We start from the raw sequence: 19,263 nt of genomic DNA, 5'->3' as shown, positions 1-19,263 counted from the left end.
ATTAGATTAGATTACATTACAGTGTGGAAACAGGCCCTTCGGCCCAACAAGTCCACACCGACCCGCCGAAACGCAACCTACCCATACCCCTACATTTACCCCTTACCTAACACTACGGGCAATTTAGCATGGCCAAGTCGCCTGAGGTGAGAAATGAACCCGGGTCTCAGGCGCTGTGAGGCAGCAGTGCTAACCACTGTGCCACCGTGCCACCCATATTCTGGGTAAAAAAGAAAGACATCTATTTATATGCCAGTAATGTTTTTCATGATAGCCAAGAAGCACTTTACAGTTAACAAAGTTCATTTGAAGTGAAGACACATAGGAAATGTGGGAGACAGTTTTCATACTGCAAGGTCTTCCAAACAGCCATATGACAATCACCAGACAGTTTTACTGATATTGGGTTGACAATACCCAGTATCCTGGACTAATCTAATTATAAACTATTTATTGTGACATGAAAGCTGCAACTTGGTTTGTGCAACTGTACAAATAGCTTTAGCCTCCCCAGACTTGCATAATATTTCCAAGCCAGCAATTATCATTGCATGGGCCCATTTCAAAACCTGTACTTTGTAAAGGCAAGCCAATCCAAACAGGTGGAATTGTTGAATCTGTTGCTACTTAATAAAAACATCTCAATAATCCACTTTTTGCATACTTTGTATTCTGCTACGTTTCCTCTTCTTCTGACACAATGAGGGAGAAAGCCAAGAAGAAAGTATGGGAGAAAAATGTATGACCACAAAAATGTTTGGTTGAGATTTGCATAGACTACAGCCCTGGATCAAATTTCAGCCAGAGCAGGTGGAGGCTGCAGCTGCATTCGACACATTCCTTCAGTATTAGACTCCTCTGTATAATAAATTAATCAACTTACCCCTGTAACTAGACCCAGGGATATGTCTTGCTATTGTCGCCCCTGACGGAACAGGTGGTGATGTCACAGCAACTTGCCTGCCGCTGGGGCTTGCCTGCAAGTTTAAACTGGCCTCACTTGCAGTTCCTCTTTCTTGAGCGTTTGCCGATGCCAACAGACCATCCAAACCTCTCTGATCTGGGAGTCTGCAAGTATTCCTACAACACAATCACATGTTCTTAAATTGGTCCCACTGAAAACTCATTGATTTTGATACTGAAACCATTCATACTCCCCACATTTGATGAGAAGGGCTTGGTACTTAATATGAAAGACATGTCTATAACAAGCCAGCTGCAAGGCCAATATCTACCTCATGGTGGTGGGCAGGACACTTAATTAAAATAATTAAATTGGTTTTCTATAATCCAATTGAAAGCCTGATTTAAAATTGACTGATTCCAAGAGGTTGTGAAATCCGACCTGCAAAGGATATGAAAACTATGGATGTTATAAGCAAATCTTTTTAGTAACTTTATTTGGCCACAGAAGGAACAGGAGCACAAGTCTAGTCTCTCTCTCTCGCTTTCTGCCTCATCGAGATTAGATTCCCTACAGTGTGGAAACAGGCTCTTCGGTCCCAACTAGTCCACACCGATCCTCCGAAGAGTAATCCACCCAGACCCATTTCCTTCTGACTAATGCACCTAATCACTGTGGGCAATTTAGCATGGCCAATTCACCTGACCTGCACATGTTTGGACTGTGGGAGGAAACTGGAACACCTGGAGGAAACCCATGTAGACACAGGGAGAATGTGCAAACTCCCCACAGACATTCGCCCAAGGCTGGAATCGAACCTGGGACCCTGGTGCCGTGAGGGAGCAGTGTTAACCACTGACCTGGTCCAGCTTCTGATTGCTGAGGCAAACTCTCATGGTTGCCCAGCTGGAACCTCTTGTTGCTGTTTTACCCTCCCTGCTATTGACTCAGCCTGTCTATTTGGCTGGTTGCAAGGCCAGAAACAGATTGTAGAAGTGATAGTGAGTAGGACCTGCCACTAAATTTGGCAGGTCCCCGTCACTACAGGCCTTGCTCACTCCATTGGGATTTTTGACGGCCCCTTCCAGGCTCCCCACTATTATCATAAACCTTAACATAATCGGACACAATACTGCCTATATGGAATAAGACAATCTATTGTGACCTTTCCTTGCAATAAATTTTCATCTAAATTACCTGCTCAACCTACTTTTAGTGAGTGTTATGATGCACTGCGGTAGCAAGATGGAAATTGAGATCCAATATTTCTGGAGTCATCACAGAGATTAAAGTTTTTTTTTTAAACTTGCACAAAATTCCACAATTTACCTGTCTTTTAGGTTGACAGAAAACATGGACCCAGTTTCTATGCCTAACAAGAATGATTATTTATTACAAGCAAATAGACTCTGGCTATATGTAAACAATTATGAACTGTTGGCTTATAATACTGCAGGTTGAAATTCTAACCAACTTATAAAATCTCTCTGTATACACACAGCCACAAATTGCAAAAAGAAAGGGTTTTAAAGATAGAGTGAAAGACTGGGAAGGCAGTTCAGTGGTCCCTGCCCATTTGCTGGGATGATCTTTGTGCTTATCAGAACACTGCCTCTCAATTTTCTTTCTTCAGATAATTCCAGTTGTTGGTAGGAGACACAGGATAACTTGTTCCCACTTTAAAAGGTCTTTGATTTATTAATGGAAAGTTACAGCTTACAGCAACTGTTGATGGGAAATAAACTGGCTATCTTCAGATGTTAGGTACTCTACTGCAGAGCAGAAACAGTTCATTCTCCAGAGGCCTGAGAGTTTCCGCCAAAACCTTCAGACCCCCATGCTATGGAATTGCCTGGGAGCTAGCAATAGAGTTGCAAACAGGCAGAAGGCCTTTGTAACCAATAACTGGTCACTGGTCCACAGACTAGTCAGCTAATTCTTGGCAACCAAAACTCCATTTGTACACACCCCTTGACTTGGTCTGGTTTGCAAACCAGGCTTGCACTACTGCTTCAACCATCAGCTGTGTAAACAATACTTGCAATGAGTGTCAGATTACTTACTTCCGAAAAAAGTGCAGAAATCCTTCAAATGTCCTTGATTTTTAAACCAGCATTTTAAAAATTTCAGTGCAGTGTTATGTGATGCATATGGTTTAGGCTTAACTTCAGAATAAGGGAGAGAGCACCTGTTTAACATAACTGAGAGGAGTTGTTACGAACTGTAAATTGAATTAAGTGCCTTTTTATGATATATAAATATACAAATAGTGGTGTTTATCAATATTTGAGGGAATAGGTACAATGGGAATTTCCCTGAAGCTGTTCTCTACAGCAGTAACATCACGAAGGATTTGGCAGAATCACCCACTCTGGTAAGAAATGGAAATTCCATTGTGATTCCCTGTCTTTACCCCAGCATGGATAGTGCACTGAAAGATAGAGATGGAAGAACATGAATACAGTCATACAGATGCAATTTAATTTGAATTGCGATATTGTGTGGACCTTCCTTAGGTGAAGAACATGGTAATTAAGAGAAAAGGTAGGCCACTCAGCTCCACCATTCAATCAGGTCATTGGCCGCTCTGGTTATGCCATTTACCCACCTACCCAGATGATCTTTCACCCCTTTGTTTATCAACCTCGGTGAACAATGAATACGTTCTAATGGCCTTTGAACAATTAGAGAAGCAGAGACTGTAAATATTTTGGTATTGCCAATAGTCCAATTTGAAATAGTTGTCACCATAAAATCAGCAGACTGTCTGAAAAGAAGTTCTGCTAATCCATTAATTAAGTGCGGATTTATTTCTCGTTGTTTTTACTTCTCACAAGCTCCCAATATTCACAGATTCTTCTTAGCATTAAAGACAGCAGGTAAAAAAAGTTCCCTGTAAATTTTGTTTCCATGTGTAGTCAGCTTTTGCATTATGTGATTTTATTTTTAATTTCCATGACCACACATTTTAAAGAGGAACAAGGCAAATACAGCACCTTGTGAGCTACATCACCACATATGATTGATGGATACATCAATTATATGATTTATTAATTACCTCCTACTAGATTCATTGTAACTGCAAGGCAGGCTCTCAGCTTTATTTACTTGCATCGACATCCCTCTGATCCAGCCATCCGATGACATCCCATAAACTGGAAACATGTCCCCAATCTGTTCTTCAGATCTACTGATCGGAGATGAGAATGAATTAATAATCCATGGAGGAGACCATTAGTTAGTGATAATTAGATAATTTTCTTGGAATGGACACATGTTTAAGGTGATTGGGGGAAAAAAAACTCATAGCAACATGAGGAAAAGCTTTTTTGGTATAACGAGGTGTTGTGAGGTGCAATGTATGATAGAGGGGTGGAAACAGGTTTAATAGTAGGTGTGAACAGAAATTCAAAATACATTCAAGAGATAAAACGGGGCGTGTAGAGAAAGCATGAGGGGATAGAACAACAAGATTGCTTTGCAAAAGACCCTTCTGTCCTTTACTACACTTTGGCTCTGTGACTCTAACATGCAAGAAACCAGATCTCCACAAGTCCACTGCACCATGATAGTGAGAAAATCCACTTTTTCGCAGCATCTTGCTCTTGACCCTGTTCTGATATTTAAAGTCAGGGCCAGCATATCTACAGGTGTCTGTGTTATTAGAGAAGCATCTTAAGCTACAATGGAAGTGGATGTAAAAGATGATGGGTTGCTGGATGACCTCTTGGTGGTTCCCATTCATGGACAAATGCCAAAAGTACAATATCCCTGACTGTTTAGCCTTCAGTCTGCGAATACTGATTGGAGACCAAGTCTTGGGTCGTCTAGTTCCTGCTTCTGGGCCTTTGGGGTGACGTCTTCATTAATAAAAGGACCTAGCTTATCATCAACATCCAAATGTCTGGGAGAAAAGAACCTTGGGAGAGGCAGCAATCTTGTGGCCGATTCAGTCTTGAGATTCCTGTCTCCGTGTCACATTGCAGCCTTTGTATGGAACATAAAAGCTTTTTCTGCTGGAAGAACAATTTATATGCAAGTTTAGCTTAGACCATGGCCTTCATTTGTATATGTTCATTGAGGTGAGGCAGGGGGAAAAAAACAATACACAAAAGTCAAAGACATTGTAAAGGTGTGTAGTGAATCTGATATCTGAATCTGTATTGCAAATACAAAGTCTAACAAGCTCAAGAATGGTGTAAACTAGATGTGGTTATAGTTTTACAGATATTGCTATAGACATGACAGGTATTCAATACAGTTATACTACTGGTACTTACACAGGTACTTGGGGTTTTGTACGTAGAATTTCAGTGTTAAACGATGAATTGGCATCAATAATACCTGAACTGGCCACACCAGCTTCAGAAGGATTATGCTTTATCTGTAAAAAGAAAACTGGTTTCAGCTGGAGTGGTGATGCTTCTTGACACCTGCATTACAAACCGTGCTCAATTTTTAGATTCGGAGACAAAAACAGAACTTGCTGCAAAAGCTCAGTAGGTCTGGCAGTATCTGTGAAGAGAGATCAAAGTCAATGTTTCGGGTCTGGTGACCCTTCTCAGAACTGTTTTGAGGAAGGGTCACCAGACCCGAAATGTTAACTTTGATTTCTCTGCACGGATGCTGCCAGATCTGTTGAGCTTTTCCAGCAACTTCCATTTTTGTTTCTAATTTATAGCATTTCTTTCAGTTTTTAATCGAATCATAGAACAATTACAGCACAGAGGAGTTCATTCAGCCCACCATGTCTGAGATCCTCTCCAGGAACAGTACACTCCATCCTACCCCTCCGTTTCTTAGAGCCCTGCAAATGACTTCTTTTTAGATAACTTTCCAACACCTTTTAGAAAGCCATGATTCAACCCACTAGCACCACACTCTCAGACAGTGCTTTCTAGATCCTAACCACTCTCAGCATGAAAACTTTTCTCCTCATGACAACGCCGTGTTGTTTGCCAACAACCTGAAATCTGTGTCCTCTACTTCTTGATCCTACTTCTTTTGGGAACAGCTATTCCCTCTCCTCTCAGTCCAGAACCTTCTTGATTTTGAACACCACTATCAAAACCTCTCTTGATCTTCTCCTTGAGCAAGAACAACTTTGGTTTCTCCAATTCATGCATATACTTGAGCTCCCTCATCTCTGGAACTGTTCTTCTGAATCATGAGAATAGAGTAGGTAAAAGATCGGCACAACATCGAGGGCCGAAGGGCCTGTACTGTGCTGAACTGTTCTATGTTCTGTAAGAACATAAAAAAGTAGGAACAGGATCTAATCATCATTCAGCCTCTCGAGCCTGTTTCATCAATCAGTCATAGAGATGGAAAAAGACCCTTCAGTCCAACCCGTCCATGCTGACCAGATATCCCAACCCAATCTAGTCCCATCTGCCAGCACCCGGCCCAAATCCCTTCAAACCCTTCCCATTCAAATACTCATCCAAATGCCTCTTAAATGTTGCAATTGTACCAGCCTCCACCACTTCCTCTGGCAGCTCATTCCATACACGTACCACCCTCTGTGTGAAAAAGTTGCCCCTTAGGTCTCTTTTATATCTTTCCCCCTCACCCTAAACCTATGCCCTCTAGTTCTTGACTCCCCAACACCAGGGAAAAGACTTTGCCTATTTACCCTATCCATGCCCCTCAATTTTGTAAATGTCTACAAGGTCACCCCTCAGCCTCCGATGATCCAGAGCAAACAGCCCCAGCCTGTTCAGCCTCTCCCTATTGCTCAAATCCTCCAACCCTGGCAACATGCTTGTAAATCTTTTCTGAAACCTTTCAAGTTTTACAACATCTCTCCAATAGGAAGGAGACCAGAATTGCACGCAATATTCCAACAGTGGTCTAACCAATGTCCTGTACAGCTGCAACATGACCCCCCAACTCCTGTACTCAATACTCTGACCAATAAAGAAAAGTATATCAAACACCTTCTTCACTATCTGATCTACCTGTGACTCCACTTTCAAGGAGCTATGAACCTGCATTCCAAGGTCTCTTTGTTCAGCAACACACCCCAGGACCTTACCATTAAGTGTATAAGTCCTGCTAAGGTTTGCTTTCCCAAAATGCAGCACCTCACATTTATCTGAATTAAACTCCATCTGCCACTTCTCAGCCCATTGGCCTATCTGGTAAGATCCTGTTGTAATCTGAGGTAACCTTCTTCGCTGTCCACTACACCACCAATTTTGGTGTCATCTGCAAACTTACTAACTGTATCTCTTTTGCTCGCATCCAAATAATTTATGGAAATGACAAAAAGTAGAGGACCCAGCACCGATCCTTGTGGCACTCCACTGGTCACAGGCCTCCAGTCTGAAAAACAACCCTCCACCACCACTCTGTCTTCTACCTTTGAGCTAGTTCTGCATCCAAATGGCTAGTTCTCCCTGTATTCCGTGAGATTTAACCTTGCTAATCAGTCTTCCATGGGGTATCTTGTCAAAATGCCTTACTGAAGTCCATATAGATCACATCTACTGCTCTGCCCTCATCAATCCTTTGTTACTTCCTCAAAAAACTCAGTCAAGTTTGTGAGACAGGATTTCCCAAGCACAAAGCCATGTTGACTATCCCTAATCAGACCTTGCCTTTCCAAATACATGTACCATCCTGTCCCTCAGGATTCCCTTCAACAACTTGCCCACCACCGACGTCAGGCTCACTGGTCTATAGTTCACTGGCTTGTCCTTACCACCCTTCTTAAACAGTGGCACCACGTTAGCCAACCTCTAGTCTTCCGGCATCTCACCTGTGACTATCGATGATACAAATACCTCAACAATCACTTTTCCAGCTTCCCACAGAGTTCTAGGGTACATCTGATCAAGTCCTGGGTTATTATCCACCTTTACCCATTTCAAGACATCCAGCACTTCCTCCTCTGCAATCTGGACATTTTGCAAGATGTCACCATCTATTTCCCTACAGTCCATATCTTCTATATCCTTTTCCACAGTAAATACTGATGCAAAATACTCATTTAGTATCTCCCCCATTTTCTGCGGTTCCACACAAAGGCCGCATTGCTGATCTTTGAATGGCCCTATTCTCTCCCTAGTTACCCTTTTGTCCTTAATGTATTTGTAAAAACTCTTTGGATTCTCCTTAATTCTAAGATCAGTAAGATCATGGTTGATTCTGACTGTCACCTCAACACAACCAACACTCCTAACCCTGACAGCCCTAGATTCCCTAGTCAAGCAAAAAAGCTGTCCAACTCAACTTTGAATATAAAAAAAAAGAATTGCGTTGCTGGAAATCAGAAATAGAACATAAATTACTGGAAAAACTCAGCAGGTCTGCCAGCATCTGTAGAGAGATAGCAGAGTTCATGTTTCAGGTTCAGTTCAGTTCTACAATGCTGGTGCCAGAACTGTGCTTTGCTGACATTTCTTTTCTTACCCAGCCATAATACTGGTGCCTTGCCTCTTGGTATGTATGTGGGAATTGTTAAAAAGAGGCATGGTTTAAAATTTACAGGGTTAAGTTCATTTCTTGACATTTTTAAAAATTCATTTACATGATGAGGGCATTGCTGACCAGGCCAGCATTTATTGCCCATCCGTAATTACCCAGAGAGAAGTTTAAGAATGAAACACATTGCTGTGGTTCTGGGGTCTAGACCAGTTAAGGATGGTAGTTTCCTTCCCTAAAGGACATTAGTGAACCAGATGGGTTCATGGTCACCTTTAGACACTTAGTTACAAACTTTTAAAATTGAATTCAAATCCTACCTTCTGCTGTGGCAGGACTTAAACCTCTGTCCCCAGGACATTGCCTGAATTAATAGTTGGGTGATAATACCACTCGGCCAATTGAAAATAGATTTATTGTAATTCATATTTTCACTTAATAAAAAAAAAACTTTGCTGTGCATATTCTTTAAAGCTGTGTTAGGGCAAATTTGGGCAATTTGCTGGTTTAATCAAATTTTCACATTAGTGACAATTCTGGTAGTATTGGGGCTTAAATTCCAGCACACTACCCCAGTAAACCATGACAATTTGTCCCAGTCTAGATCTTGAATGCATAATTTAAGTTGTCTCATCAATGTATTAGTAAAGTAAGGCTGCATTGTCTTTGGCTGAACTGTTAAGATAGATTCTGTTCAGGTGAGATTGAGTACTGTATGACATTAGTTGCAGAAGGTCTTGGAGTTTTCTTGGTATCCAGGCCAATAATCCTCCATTGACTGACACCATCAAAGAGATTCACTGAACATTCACCTCGATGTTGCCTGTGCAAACTTGCTGTGTAAGATGTGTTTTTGCTCTATTTGCTAAACAAGTTACTGCACTTCAAAGTGACTCATAGTGCAAAATGTTTTGAGATTTCTATGACAGACACGGAAAGGTATTCTGTAAATGCAGGTCTTATTTTAAAAGGAACTTTTCTTTGATATTGCTCAAGTATAAAAATTTCAAAAGCTGGCTAAACAATTTTTACTGTAACGAACCCAGATATAGGGGCGAAACCAATCTGATACTGTCCATTCAGTTTATTCCTGAATGATAAGTGATGTATGTTGTGTCGGATACAAATCACAGCTAAAAATCTATTTCATTTAGAATTTTCTCAAACATGTTTATACATGAAGCTGAAGAGTCTGCTATTCACCTCACATATTTTTCGATATTACACCTACATGCCGTTGAAACCAAAACATTGGGCTAAATATGCCATTTGCCAGCAGTGAGATTGTGAAGCATGATCGTGAGGAACTAAACAATAGTTTTAGAGAGCTAATGCTTTCCTTCGTAATATTCTTGGTCGCAACATTACTCACATTGTATGAGCACTGCCCACATTTGGACAAGTCACAGAAGGGAGTCAAGAGCAGAGGGACTAAGCCCTTTTGCTGAACAGTCACACTGTTATTGTGGGCTAGAACATGATGTTAACAATTTACTAACATCAGAGAAAAAAGGGCAGCTGCTGCCAGGATACCAGAAAGCATGTGATCCTGGAAAAAAAACACATGCACAGTTCCTCTGTGCCTCTCTGTTTAGACAGAAGTTTGTGAAGTCCTTTCTCATGGCATACAGGGCTCCTGTCATCTCCTTGATGCAGCCAAACACAGCAATCTGATGTTTTGGTGATGCCACTGGCTCCCACAGGAAACAATTCGGAGGCATAGAAATTCAGGGTGATAGTCATCTGCAAAACCATTGGAAGTCTATTGACTGTGACAAACCTAGCTCTTTGAACTGTTGTCATTGTTTAGTATTTATATATGTAGGTGTTTGTGAAAAAGAACAGGAAAGCAAACAGTTCTATCTTTATTCTTTCACGGGATATTGGTGATACTGGCCTGGATATCAAGAAAAGAGCAAGACCTTCTGCAACTAATTCATACAATATTCAATCTCACCTGAACAGAATCTATCTTAACAGTTCAGCCAAAGACAATGCAGCCTTCCTTTAATAATGCATTGATAAGGCAATTTTAATTATGCGTTCACATTCTAGACTGGGACAAATTGTCATAGTTTACTGGGGTAGTGTGCTGAAATTTAAGCCCCAGTACTCCCAGAGTTGTCACTAATGTGAAAATTTGATTAAACCAGCAAATTCCCAAATTTGCCCTAACACAGCTTTAAAGAATATGCACGGCAAGGATTTTTTTTATTGGGAAGATAATATGAATTACAATAAAGCATTAATTGCCTACCCCTAATTTCCCTTGAACTGCAGCTAGTTAAGAATCAACCATATTGCTGTGGGTCACATGTAGACTAGACCATGAGACTCATCCTTAACATCCTAAGCTTTCCTGTCAGAAGTCTACAAGACATCATTATAATGGATGTGCTTATGTCACTAAGTATTCACCCTTTCAGAGGGAAGTAACCTTCAAGGGTGACTACACACACACACACACACACACACACACACACACACACACTGAACCAGAGGAGACTTCTTTGCTGCCATGGTCAGTATCTCCTGCCCTATTCCAACTTTGAGTGCATTGGTGGTGGTGGGTCTCCTCCTTCAGCCTCTGTTGTCCTGGTAAGGGTGGTGTTCCCACAATCTATTAGTGTTTCAGCACCGTATACACCATGACACCAAACAGGCCCCCAGTCTGGTTTGGTTAAGAAACCAAATGTAGAATTGAATGTAGATTTCTCCAGCTTCCTCATTTCCCCTCCCCCGACCCTTATCTCAGTCCTAACCCCCAGATTCAGCACCGCTCTCTTGACCTGCAATCTCCTTCCCGACTTCTCCGCCCCCACCCCCTCTCCGGCCTATCACCCTCACCTCCTTCCACCTATCGTATTCCCAGCACCCCTCCCCCAAATTCCTTCTCCCTACCTTTTATCTCAGCCCACTTGGCACACCAGCCTCATTCCTGAAGAAGGGCTTATGCCCGAAATGTCGATTCCCCTGCTCCTCGGATGCTGCCTGGCCTGCTGTGTTTTTCCAGCACCACATTTTTCAACTCTGGTCTCCAGCAGTCCTCACTTTCTCCTTGGTTAGGAAACCGTCTGGTTCCCAAACTGTGTTGGTTAACAATACAAACCTGGTGGGGGTTTTGGTTGGCTTAGCAGCACGCTACTCCTCATTTGTTCCAAGAGATCGCAATCCAAAACGTATCATGAGATGCTATTTTATATCAAGCTTATATCAAAGCTCTGTTCTTAAAGTAGATGTCTGGACCATTCTTAGATGCAGGAAGATTGTTTCCCCTTGTGGGAGAGTCTAGGATCAGAGGACATCAGAATAAGGGCTGCACATTTAAGACAGAAATGTGAATAAATTGTTTCTTTCAAAGAGTTGTGAATCTGTGGAATTCTTTACCACAGAGGGCTGTTGAGGCTGGATCGTTACAGCAGCAATTTGTCCAATCTATGTTCTAGTTAAGAAGCTGTTGTCTCTACCTACTTTTGTAAAAGCAAAATGTGTTTGTATTAGTTAACCTCACAAATGGTGGAACTAAAGCAGTTTGCAATTCCAGTCGGCAAACAAGACTCAAGCTATTCTACTGTCCGAGCGAACAGTCAATGACTTCAACCATCCCAGTATCTAAGTGGATAAAGTTTCTGCTCATTTCAGCACAAGATATCAGATATGCAGTCTGACAAGCTGAAAGCTACCTGAACATTCCACCCTGCAATCACCGACTTCCAACATTGAGAAAAGCAATAACAAGGTCACAGAAACATCACCAGCTCCAAATCTTTCATAATCATGTACTTTACTGACATAGGCATTTCTTGCCAGTCCTTCATTACACAAAGCCAGAATTCCAGAACTCCCTCACTAATAGATTGTGGGAACACCATCCTTACCAGGACAGCAGAGGCTGAAGGAGGAGACCCACCACCACCAATGTTCTCAAGAAAGTTGGAATAGGGCAGGAGATACTGACCATGGCAGCAAAGACGTCTCTGCTGGTTTCCTGTGTGTGGGTAGTCACCCTTGAAGGTTATTTCCCTCTGGAAAAACCTTCAAGGAGTTGGAAACACTACAGCAAAACTATCTATTTCAGTAGGTGTTAGAGGTTCTGTTGTAATATTTCCAAGCATTTGCACAATTTCCAAGTCAATATTACTTTCATAGCTTGGCTTTCTTTACTTTGAAGATCAAAGCCTCATCGTAATCGTGTTTGGAGTGTCTGACTAAGCACAAAATACCTGCTACATTTGTACACAAGGCAACTGTGACGGAGGGTCAGCATAATACTCGAGAGACATAACCGGTGCTTTATAAATGCAAAATTCTTTTTACCACTGCCTGTGCTTGACTAAAACAGATAAAGTCATTACACTGGATGTTCATCCCTCTGTCCGCCTGAGGATGGACCGAGGCTTTTTAAAATTGGTTGGCAGGAGCTGATTCTGGGATTCTTGCCAACATTCCCATTGTGTGTAATTTTAGTGGCAATGGTTGGGGGGGGTGGGCGGGTACAGGTCTCCATTCAGAAGGACTCCCTTGCCTATATGGAGTGCTATTCAACTCTGATAAAATGAAGGACTGATCCAATTTGCAGTAAGCATCCTAAGACAGTTTAACTAGATTCAATATTGCTTTACACCGCCACAGGATTTCAGAACACTTTCCATCTTGGCACCAAGAGTTTTGAGATAAAGCAAAAAAGTGATACCTTGCTGGTGGGACTGGATGGACTCCTTCTTTCTGCAATCTGGGCCACAACAGCTGGGTTACTAGAGCTAATCAGCACTGGCGAACTGATCTGCAAGGGCTGGGTGGATGGAGATGGGTGGGAGATTCGGTTTAGTATATTCATTGCACTTGTGTGGCGAGTGTCTTTAGCAGCCACTCTCCCTGTCTCTGTGCGTTTGATCGCTGTGCTCGAATTAGTCACTGCCACACTGCCTTGACATTTGCCATCTTTCCCATCTGGCCTTTTGATTGCTAATAACTGTTTTGCTGTTGAGTTCATCTGTAGGAGACAAAAGAAAGAAATAATTGGGTGAATTATTTTTATCCACATATTTACATAAATATGTAAATAGAGCATATTTTACCCACATACTTACGTAAATATGTAAATAGAACATAAAATGAATGTGTCATGTAGATAATGTTTCTAGAAATTTATTTACATTCTTTCACTCTAATGTGTTTCTTTTCATAAAAGAAAGAATGTTTTCACTTCTTTCTTTTTGGGTCCTGGATATCAAAGCCTGGCAGAGAGATCAATGCAGTTAACTTGCTCCAAACTATTTGTCAATGAAGCTGAGCAAACAGACTATGAGATGTTTCACCTCAGTTCTGAGAAGATTCATCCTATCACTTGCCCACATTCCCTGTAAGGCTGCATCTGGCTCATAGTGAAAATTGTGGTATGGGCTACATACAAATATTGCACTCGTATTGCATTTCCCTCGCAGATATTTTGACAAAGGTATTATTATTTTAATATTACCTCTGTAATAATAAGGGAGACAAGAAATTGATATGTACATCGAGTGATTAACACGTACTTTGAGCCCTCTGGATGAATCTTAAAGCATGGAAGAATGTCGCTCGGCTCTGTAGCATACAGCCTTGCAAATCTTCTGAGCTGGCCCACTACTCTATAAATTTTAACTAATATTGTTTTGTATGGTAAATTTTCTTATTTGGAGAAATATTATAATGCACCTGATATTCTGATAGCCAGAGAATTGTTGGAGCAACACTGGAGTTGTCTGTTGGAACAATATGAAATTGCTAATGCAGCTGACTCTGTATGAATCACCAAGGAAATTAAGTTGTCCAGTGTGTAATTTCCCCACACGTAGGACCATCCAAAAGGGCCCATTAAAGTCGGAGAGTTCAGAGGCTTTTAACTCTGCCTCACAGCGGCTACAAGAGCAGGTTAGAGGCTAGGAATATTGTAGCGAGTAACCCAATTCCTGACTCCCCAAAGCCCCCTTGGCATCATGGTAGCCCACAAACCCACCAACACACCAAAACAGCAGCTAATGAACTTGAAAGACCCCATACAGACAACAAGCAAAACTAATGTCATTTACAAAATGCCTTACAAGAACTGTAACAAACACTACATTGGACAAACAGACAGAAAACTAGCCAACAGGATATATGAACATCAGCTAGCCACAAAAAGACACAATCCACTCTCACTAGTATCATTACATACAGATGAGGAAGGACACCACTTTGAATGGGACAACACATCCATTCTAGCACAAGCCAAACAGAGGGATGCACGAGAATTCCTAGAAGCATGGCACTCCAACTGGAACTCTATCAACAAACACACTGACTTGGATCCCATTTACCACTCCTTGAGAAAAAGAACAGGAAATGACACCATCAATCTAAGGAAACCTAAACACATAAATAAAACGTGATCCATACTACCAGTGCTTCAACGAAGGCTCACTGATGATGTTACCTAGTATGGTGACGAAACATCTGAAAATGAACCTTCCAGCTCAGTGAGCAAACTTACATCCAGAACCTCATCCTGAACTACAAATCTTCTCAAAACTCGCTATCCCCAAAGCCTGTCCACCAACTCCAAGACGCAAGTCAGGAGTGTGACGAAATAATCTCCACTTGCTGGATGGGTGCAGCTCCAACCACACTCAAGACTTGACATCATTCAGGACAAAGCAGCCTGTTTGATCAGCACTACATCCACAAACACCCACTCACTCTACCACTGATGCTCAGTAGCAGCAGTGTGTACTATCTACAAGATGCACTGCAGAAATTCACCAAAGATCCTCAGACAGCACCTTTCAAACAAACAACAGCTTCCAACTATAAGGGCAAGGGCAGCAGATACATGGGAGCATCATCCTCTGCAAGTTGCCCCCAAGCCACTCACCACCCTGACTTGGAAATATATTGCTGTTCCTATTGCTGGGTCAATATCCTGGAATTCCCTCCCTAATATCATTGTGGGGCTACCTGCAGCATGAGGACTGCAGTGGTTCAAGAAGGCAGCTCTCCACCACCTTTTCAATGGCAACGAGGGACAGGCAATAAACAATGGCTAGCCAGTGATGTTCATGTTCCAAGAATGAATTAAAAAATGTTAAGCTTAATAGTTATCCAGGAATGTTTAAATTAAAACCTACTCTAGCTTCTTTATAACAATTAAAATGAACACCCAATTCAAATCTGATTCCACAAAGTATACATTCCCAATCCTTTCAGACCCCTTGATCCTCAACCACCAGGCACTCACTCACCTGCAACAACCAGACATGATTCCACCCTCACTACCTCTAATCCTGCCAAACTCAACTCCCAGTGTCAACCTCTGATCTGGGAACAGTCTTGACACCACATTTCTGCCGCCCCTCACCCCCACCACCAATCCTGCCACTAGCCAACACCAACTCACTAAAAACTCTCATTTCCATGTCTGGCACCCCACTCCAACTACCATGCTACTTTTACCCTACCAACTGGCATTCCAACTATGTGTCTGACCCATGGCACAATGCCCTCCTCACCCAATTGGCACCTTAACCCCATATATTTCTGACATACGTAGCCTTTTCAGAGAAGCTACTGAAATGGCTGATCATGCTGCTGGATGTTCAGATCACAGGACAAGGCCCACTAAATGCTGCAAAGGGACCATGCTTTGCTGCTGGACTTCTGGTTCAGTTTGTAACAAGAGATTCTGTTCAGGAATGTCAAGTGCAGAAGACATCCAAAGGTCAGTGGGTAATTCTTAAAACTGATCAGGGTCAGAGATAGGGTTCCCCATCTTGATCATAATATTGAACTATTATTGATTCAGTAATTCAAAAACAGTTTACCCATCTGATTGCTTGGATGAAGGGGTTAGCTTATGAGGAAAAATCAGATAGGTAAGCCAGTGTCTGTTGGAGTTTAGAGCAATGAGAGGTGATCCTATTGAAACATATAAGATCCTGAGGGGACCTGGCAGGATAGACGCTGAGAGAATGTTTCTCGTGGGAGTGACCTGAACTGGGGGGTCACAGTTTAAAAATAAGGGGTCCTTCACTCAGAATGGAGACAAAGAGAAAAAGGAGAAGCCTAAATACCTGGCATTCTTTACTCCCAGAGAGTTTTTAATCAATAGAATTCTTTTCTTTTTCTCAGAATGTACTGAAAACCAGATGTTTGACTATGTTTATGGTAAAGTTAGATTAACTCCTTTGTCAACCAAGAGTCTAAGAGAATTGGGTAAGTAGAAAAATGGAGTTGAGGCTGCAGTCGGATCAGCCATGATCTTATCAAGTGGTAGAACAGGACCTACTCCTTCTCTTCATGTGTGTGTTTGTAATCACAATTCATTGCTAGTAATTGTATAACCTGATGCTGAAGGAACAGGAGAAAAATCAATAAGGCAATCCTTCCCTGTTTAGGAGTAGTCAAGCAAATGTTAATCATGGAAAACTGGATTGCTCTGTAAAATAAAAACGTTACAATGCAAATAATTTCCCTTTAACTGTGAAATGTGCATGTCTCAACAAGGCTTCAAACAATAGCTCCAAATAGTTGTATAAAGATTGTGGCGATTTCAGAAATGATTATACAACTAAGAGGTAGAGGAAAAAAATTAATGAGTGACTGGATAAGTGTGCACACTATATTAATTGTTAGTGTGGACTGGACGCTGCATTTTTAAATTGGACTGACAGATAATTATGAAAAACACACAAACCTAGCATATCCCAAGCTTCTCCGGTGATAGCTTCAGCTTTGGACAGTTCTAAGTTACAAGGTGTGCCTCTTTTTTTTTTTACAAAGATGAGTTCAGATCTGCCTTGAATAAGAGGTTCTACTAATTGTGTATCGTAAGGTGAAAGATGTGCTTGTCAAACATAACATTAAAAAGGCTATGTGTACATTTTCACTGCAATGCTTTCAGACTCAAGTTATCTGATAATGGAAGTCATTGGATAGATACCTTTGTTCATGGATTTTTCTTCACAAATGCAAACATTGGTCCACTTTTAAAAAGAAAATTACATTCCTGACCAAGATCAACTGAACTGATAAAGAAAATACAAATGCAATCAATTGTGAGGAGAATTTCCAGGGTTACTCACCTCAACAAATGAAATGGGGAATATTCCTACTTTATCTCCGAGTTTTCCCTCCACCCAGTTTTCATCAACTCTCCGGATCACTTTTAGGATATCATTCTGGAAGACAAGTTTGAAAACTTCATTAAACTCACCATGAGCTTAACATTGATCAAAGACTTGGAGGTGCCCCTGGTGAGGAAATGTTATAAAGCAGGAGTTCTCACCGGAGTACAAATGTGCTTCATAAGTCATGCATCCAATACGGAGGCATGAATATAAAAATAGTTGAAAAGTGTGGCACTGGAAAAGCATAGCAGGTCAGGCAGCATCCAAGGAGCAGGAGAATCAGTGTTTTGGGCCTAAGCGCTTCATCAGGAATGTGGGTGGGTGAAGGGGGTTGAGAGATAAATAAGAAGGTTGAGGTGGGGTTGGATGTGAGGTAGCTGGGAAAGCGATAGGTAAATGCAGATGGAGTGATGGTGATAGGTTGGAATGGAGGGTGGAGCGGATAGGTAGGAATGAAGATGGACAGGGAGGACAGTTCAAGAGGGCGGTGACAAATTGGAGAGGTGGATCTGGGATAAAGCGGGGAGATGATGAAACTGGTGAAGTCGACATTGATCCCGTGTGGTTGGAGTGTTCCAAGGCAGAAGATGAGGCGTTCTTCCTCCAGGCATCAGGTGGCTAGTATTGGGAGGTGGAAGAGGCTCAGAACTTGCATGTCCTTGGCAGATTGGGAGGGTGAGTTGATGTGTACAGGCACAGAGCGGTGGGGTTGTTTGGTGCATGTGTCCCAGAGATGCTCCCTGGAACATTCCACAAGTTGGCATCCTGTCTCTCCAATGTAGAAGAGACACCATTGAGAGCAACGGACACAGTAGATGAGGTGTTTGGATATGCAGGAATTTCTCTGCCGGATTTGCAAGGATCGTTTGGGGTCTTGGATGGAGGTGAGGAGGGAGGTGTGGGCACAGGTTTTACACATCTTGTGGTGGCAAGGGAAGATGCCGGGAGTGGAGGGTGGGTTGGTGAGGGGCATGGAACTAAAGAGGGAGTTGTGGAGTGAATGGTCTCTGTGGAATACCAGTAGGGGTGGGAGAGAAATATATCTCTAGTGGTGGGGTCAGACTGTAGGTGGTAGAAGATGATGCACTGTATCCGGACATTAATTGGGTGGAAGGTGAGGACCGGGAGGAGGGGGCGGGGGTGGGGGTGGTGGTCTATCCTGTTGCAGTTGAGGGGTGGGGTTCAAGGGTGGAGGTGCAGGAAGTGGAGGGGATGCACTGGAAGGCATTGTTGATCAGGTGGGAGGGGAAATTGCAGTCCTTGAAATATAATAATACAATAATACCCTGTAAAGGAACATTCCCTGTCATAAATGAATTCCCCAATACACAATGAATTTACTTTGATCTAAATTACATGGAGTGTGCGATTTGTGCCCAAAATCCTAATTCATAAAATGCTAATATTTTGTGATCTCATAACTGTCATGTTAATTATAGTGGTCTGATAATCAATTGGTCATCAGGGATTTATTACCTCTGTGCATTAGCTTATTTAAAACGGTATTATAAATTATGGAGCAGAAGCTACAATAAACAAACTGATTTTTGTTGTGTTGCTTGCTGGCCCATAGCAGACTAAGTGCCAGGCAGGGACATAATATTGTCTACAAACAGCATGTGTTTGTTCTTCAAAGTGAGATCTCTTAAAGGAAGGTACACACACAATAGTAACCAAGTCATACTAATTCAAATCATTTAATAGAAAGAAATAGCAGTCAATGGAAAAGGCTGTAAATTGTTGATTCACTATTATCCTTTTGTTGCTTTCACGAAAGGCAATTTC

At 41.9% G+C, this 19,263-nt stretch overlaps 1 protein-coding gene across 3 annotated transcripts in view; it reads right to left on the bottom strand.

Annotated features, from left to right (window-relative positions):
- The window catches only part of LOC122556519 (E3 ubiquitin-protein ligase SH3RF1-like), a 75,051-nt gene that overhangs the window by 16,347 nt on the left and 39,441 nt on the right, over positions 1-19,263 (bottom strand). For 2 of the 3 annotated variants that reach the window (XM_087995205.1, XM_087995204.1), the window contains 5 exons: positions 17,434-17,529; positions 13,026-13,325; positions 5,185-5,288; positions 3,963-4,094; positions 884-1,080 (listed from right to left, as the gene is read on the bottom strand). In XM_087995205.1, the coding sequence (XP_087851331.1) occupies positions 884-1,080; positions 3,963-4,094; positions 5,185-5,288; positions 13,026-13,325; positions 17,434-17,529 (829 nt within the window). The remainder of the gene's footprint in view (positions 1-883; positions 1,081-3,962; positions 4,095-5,184; positions 5,289-13,025; positions 13,326-17,433; positions 17,530-19,263) is intronic. The other variant, XM_087995203.1, reaches the window with a different exon arrangement.

This window comes from Chiloscyllium plagiosum, unplaced genomic scaffold, assembly GCF_037043375.1.
Source record: "Chiloscyllium plagiosum isolate Xiang-an unplaced genomic scaffold, Cpla_swu_hap1 HiC_scaffold_16, whole genome shotgun sequence".
Classification (NCBI taxonomy): Eukaryota; Metazoa; Chordata; class Chondrichthyes; order Orectolobiformes; family Hemiscylliidae; genus Chiloscyllium; species Chiloscyllium plagiosum.
The sequence above is the reverse complement of the archived record's forward strand: the minus strand, read 5'-3'. Positions and strand labels throughout refer to the sequence as shown.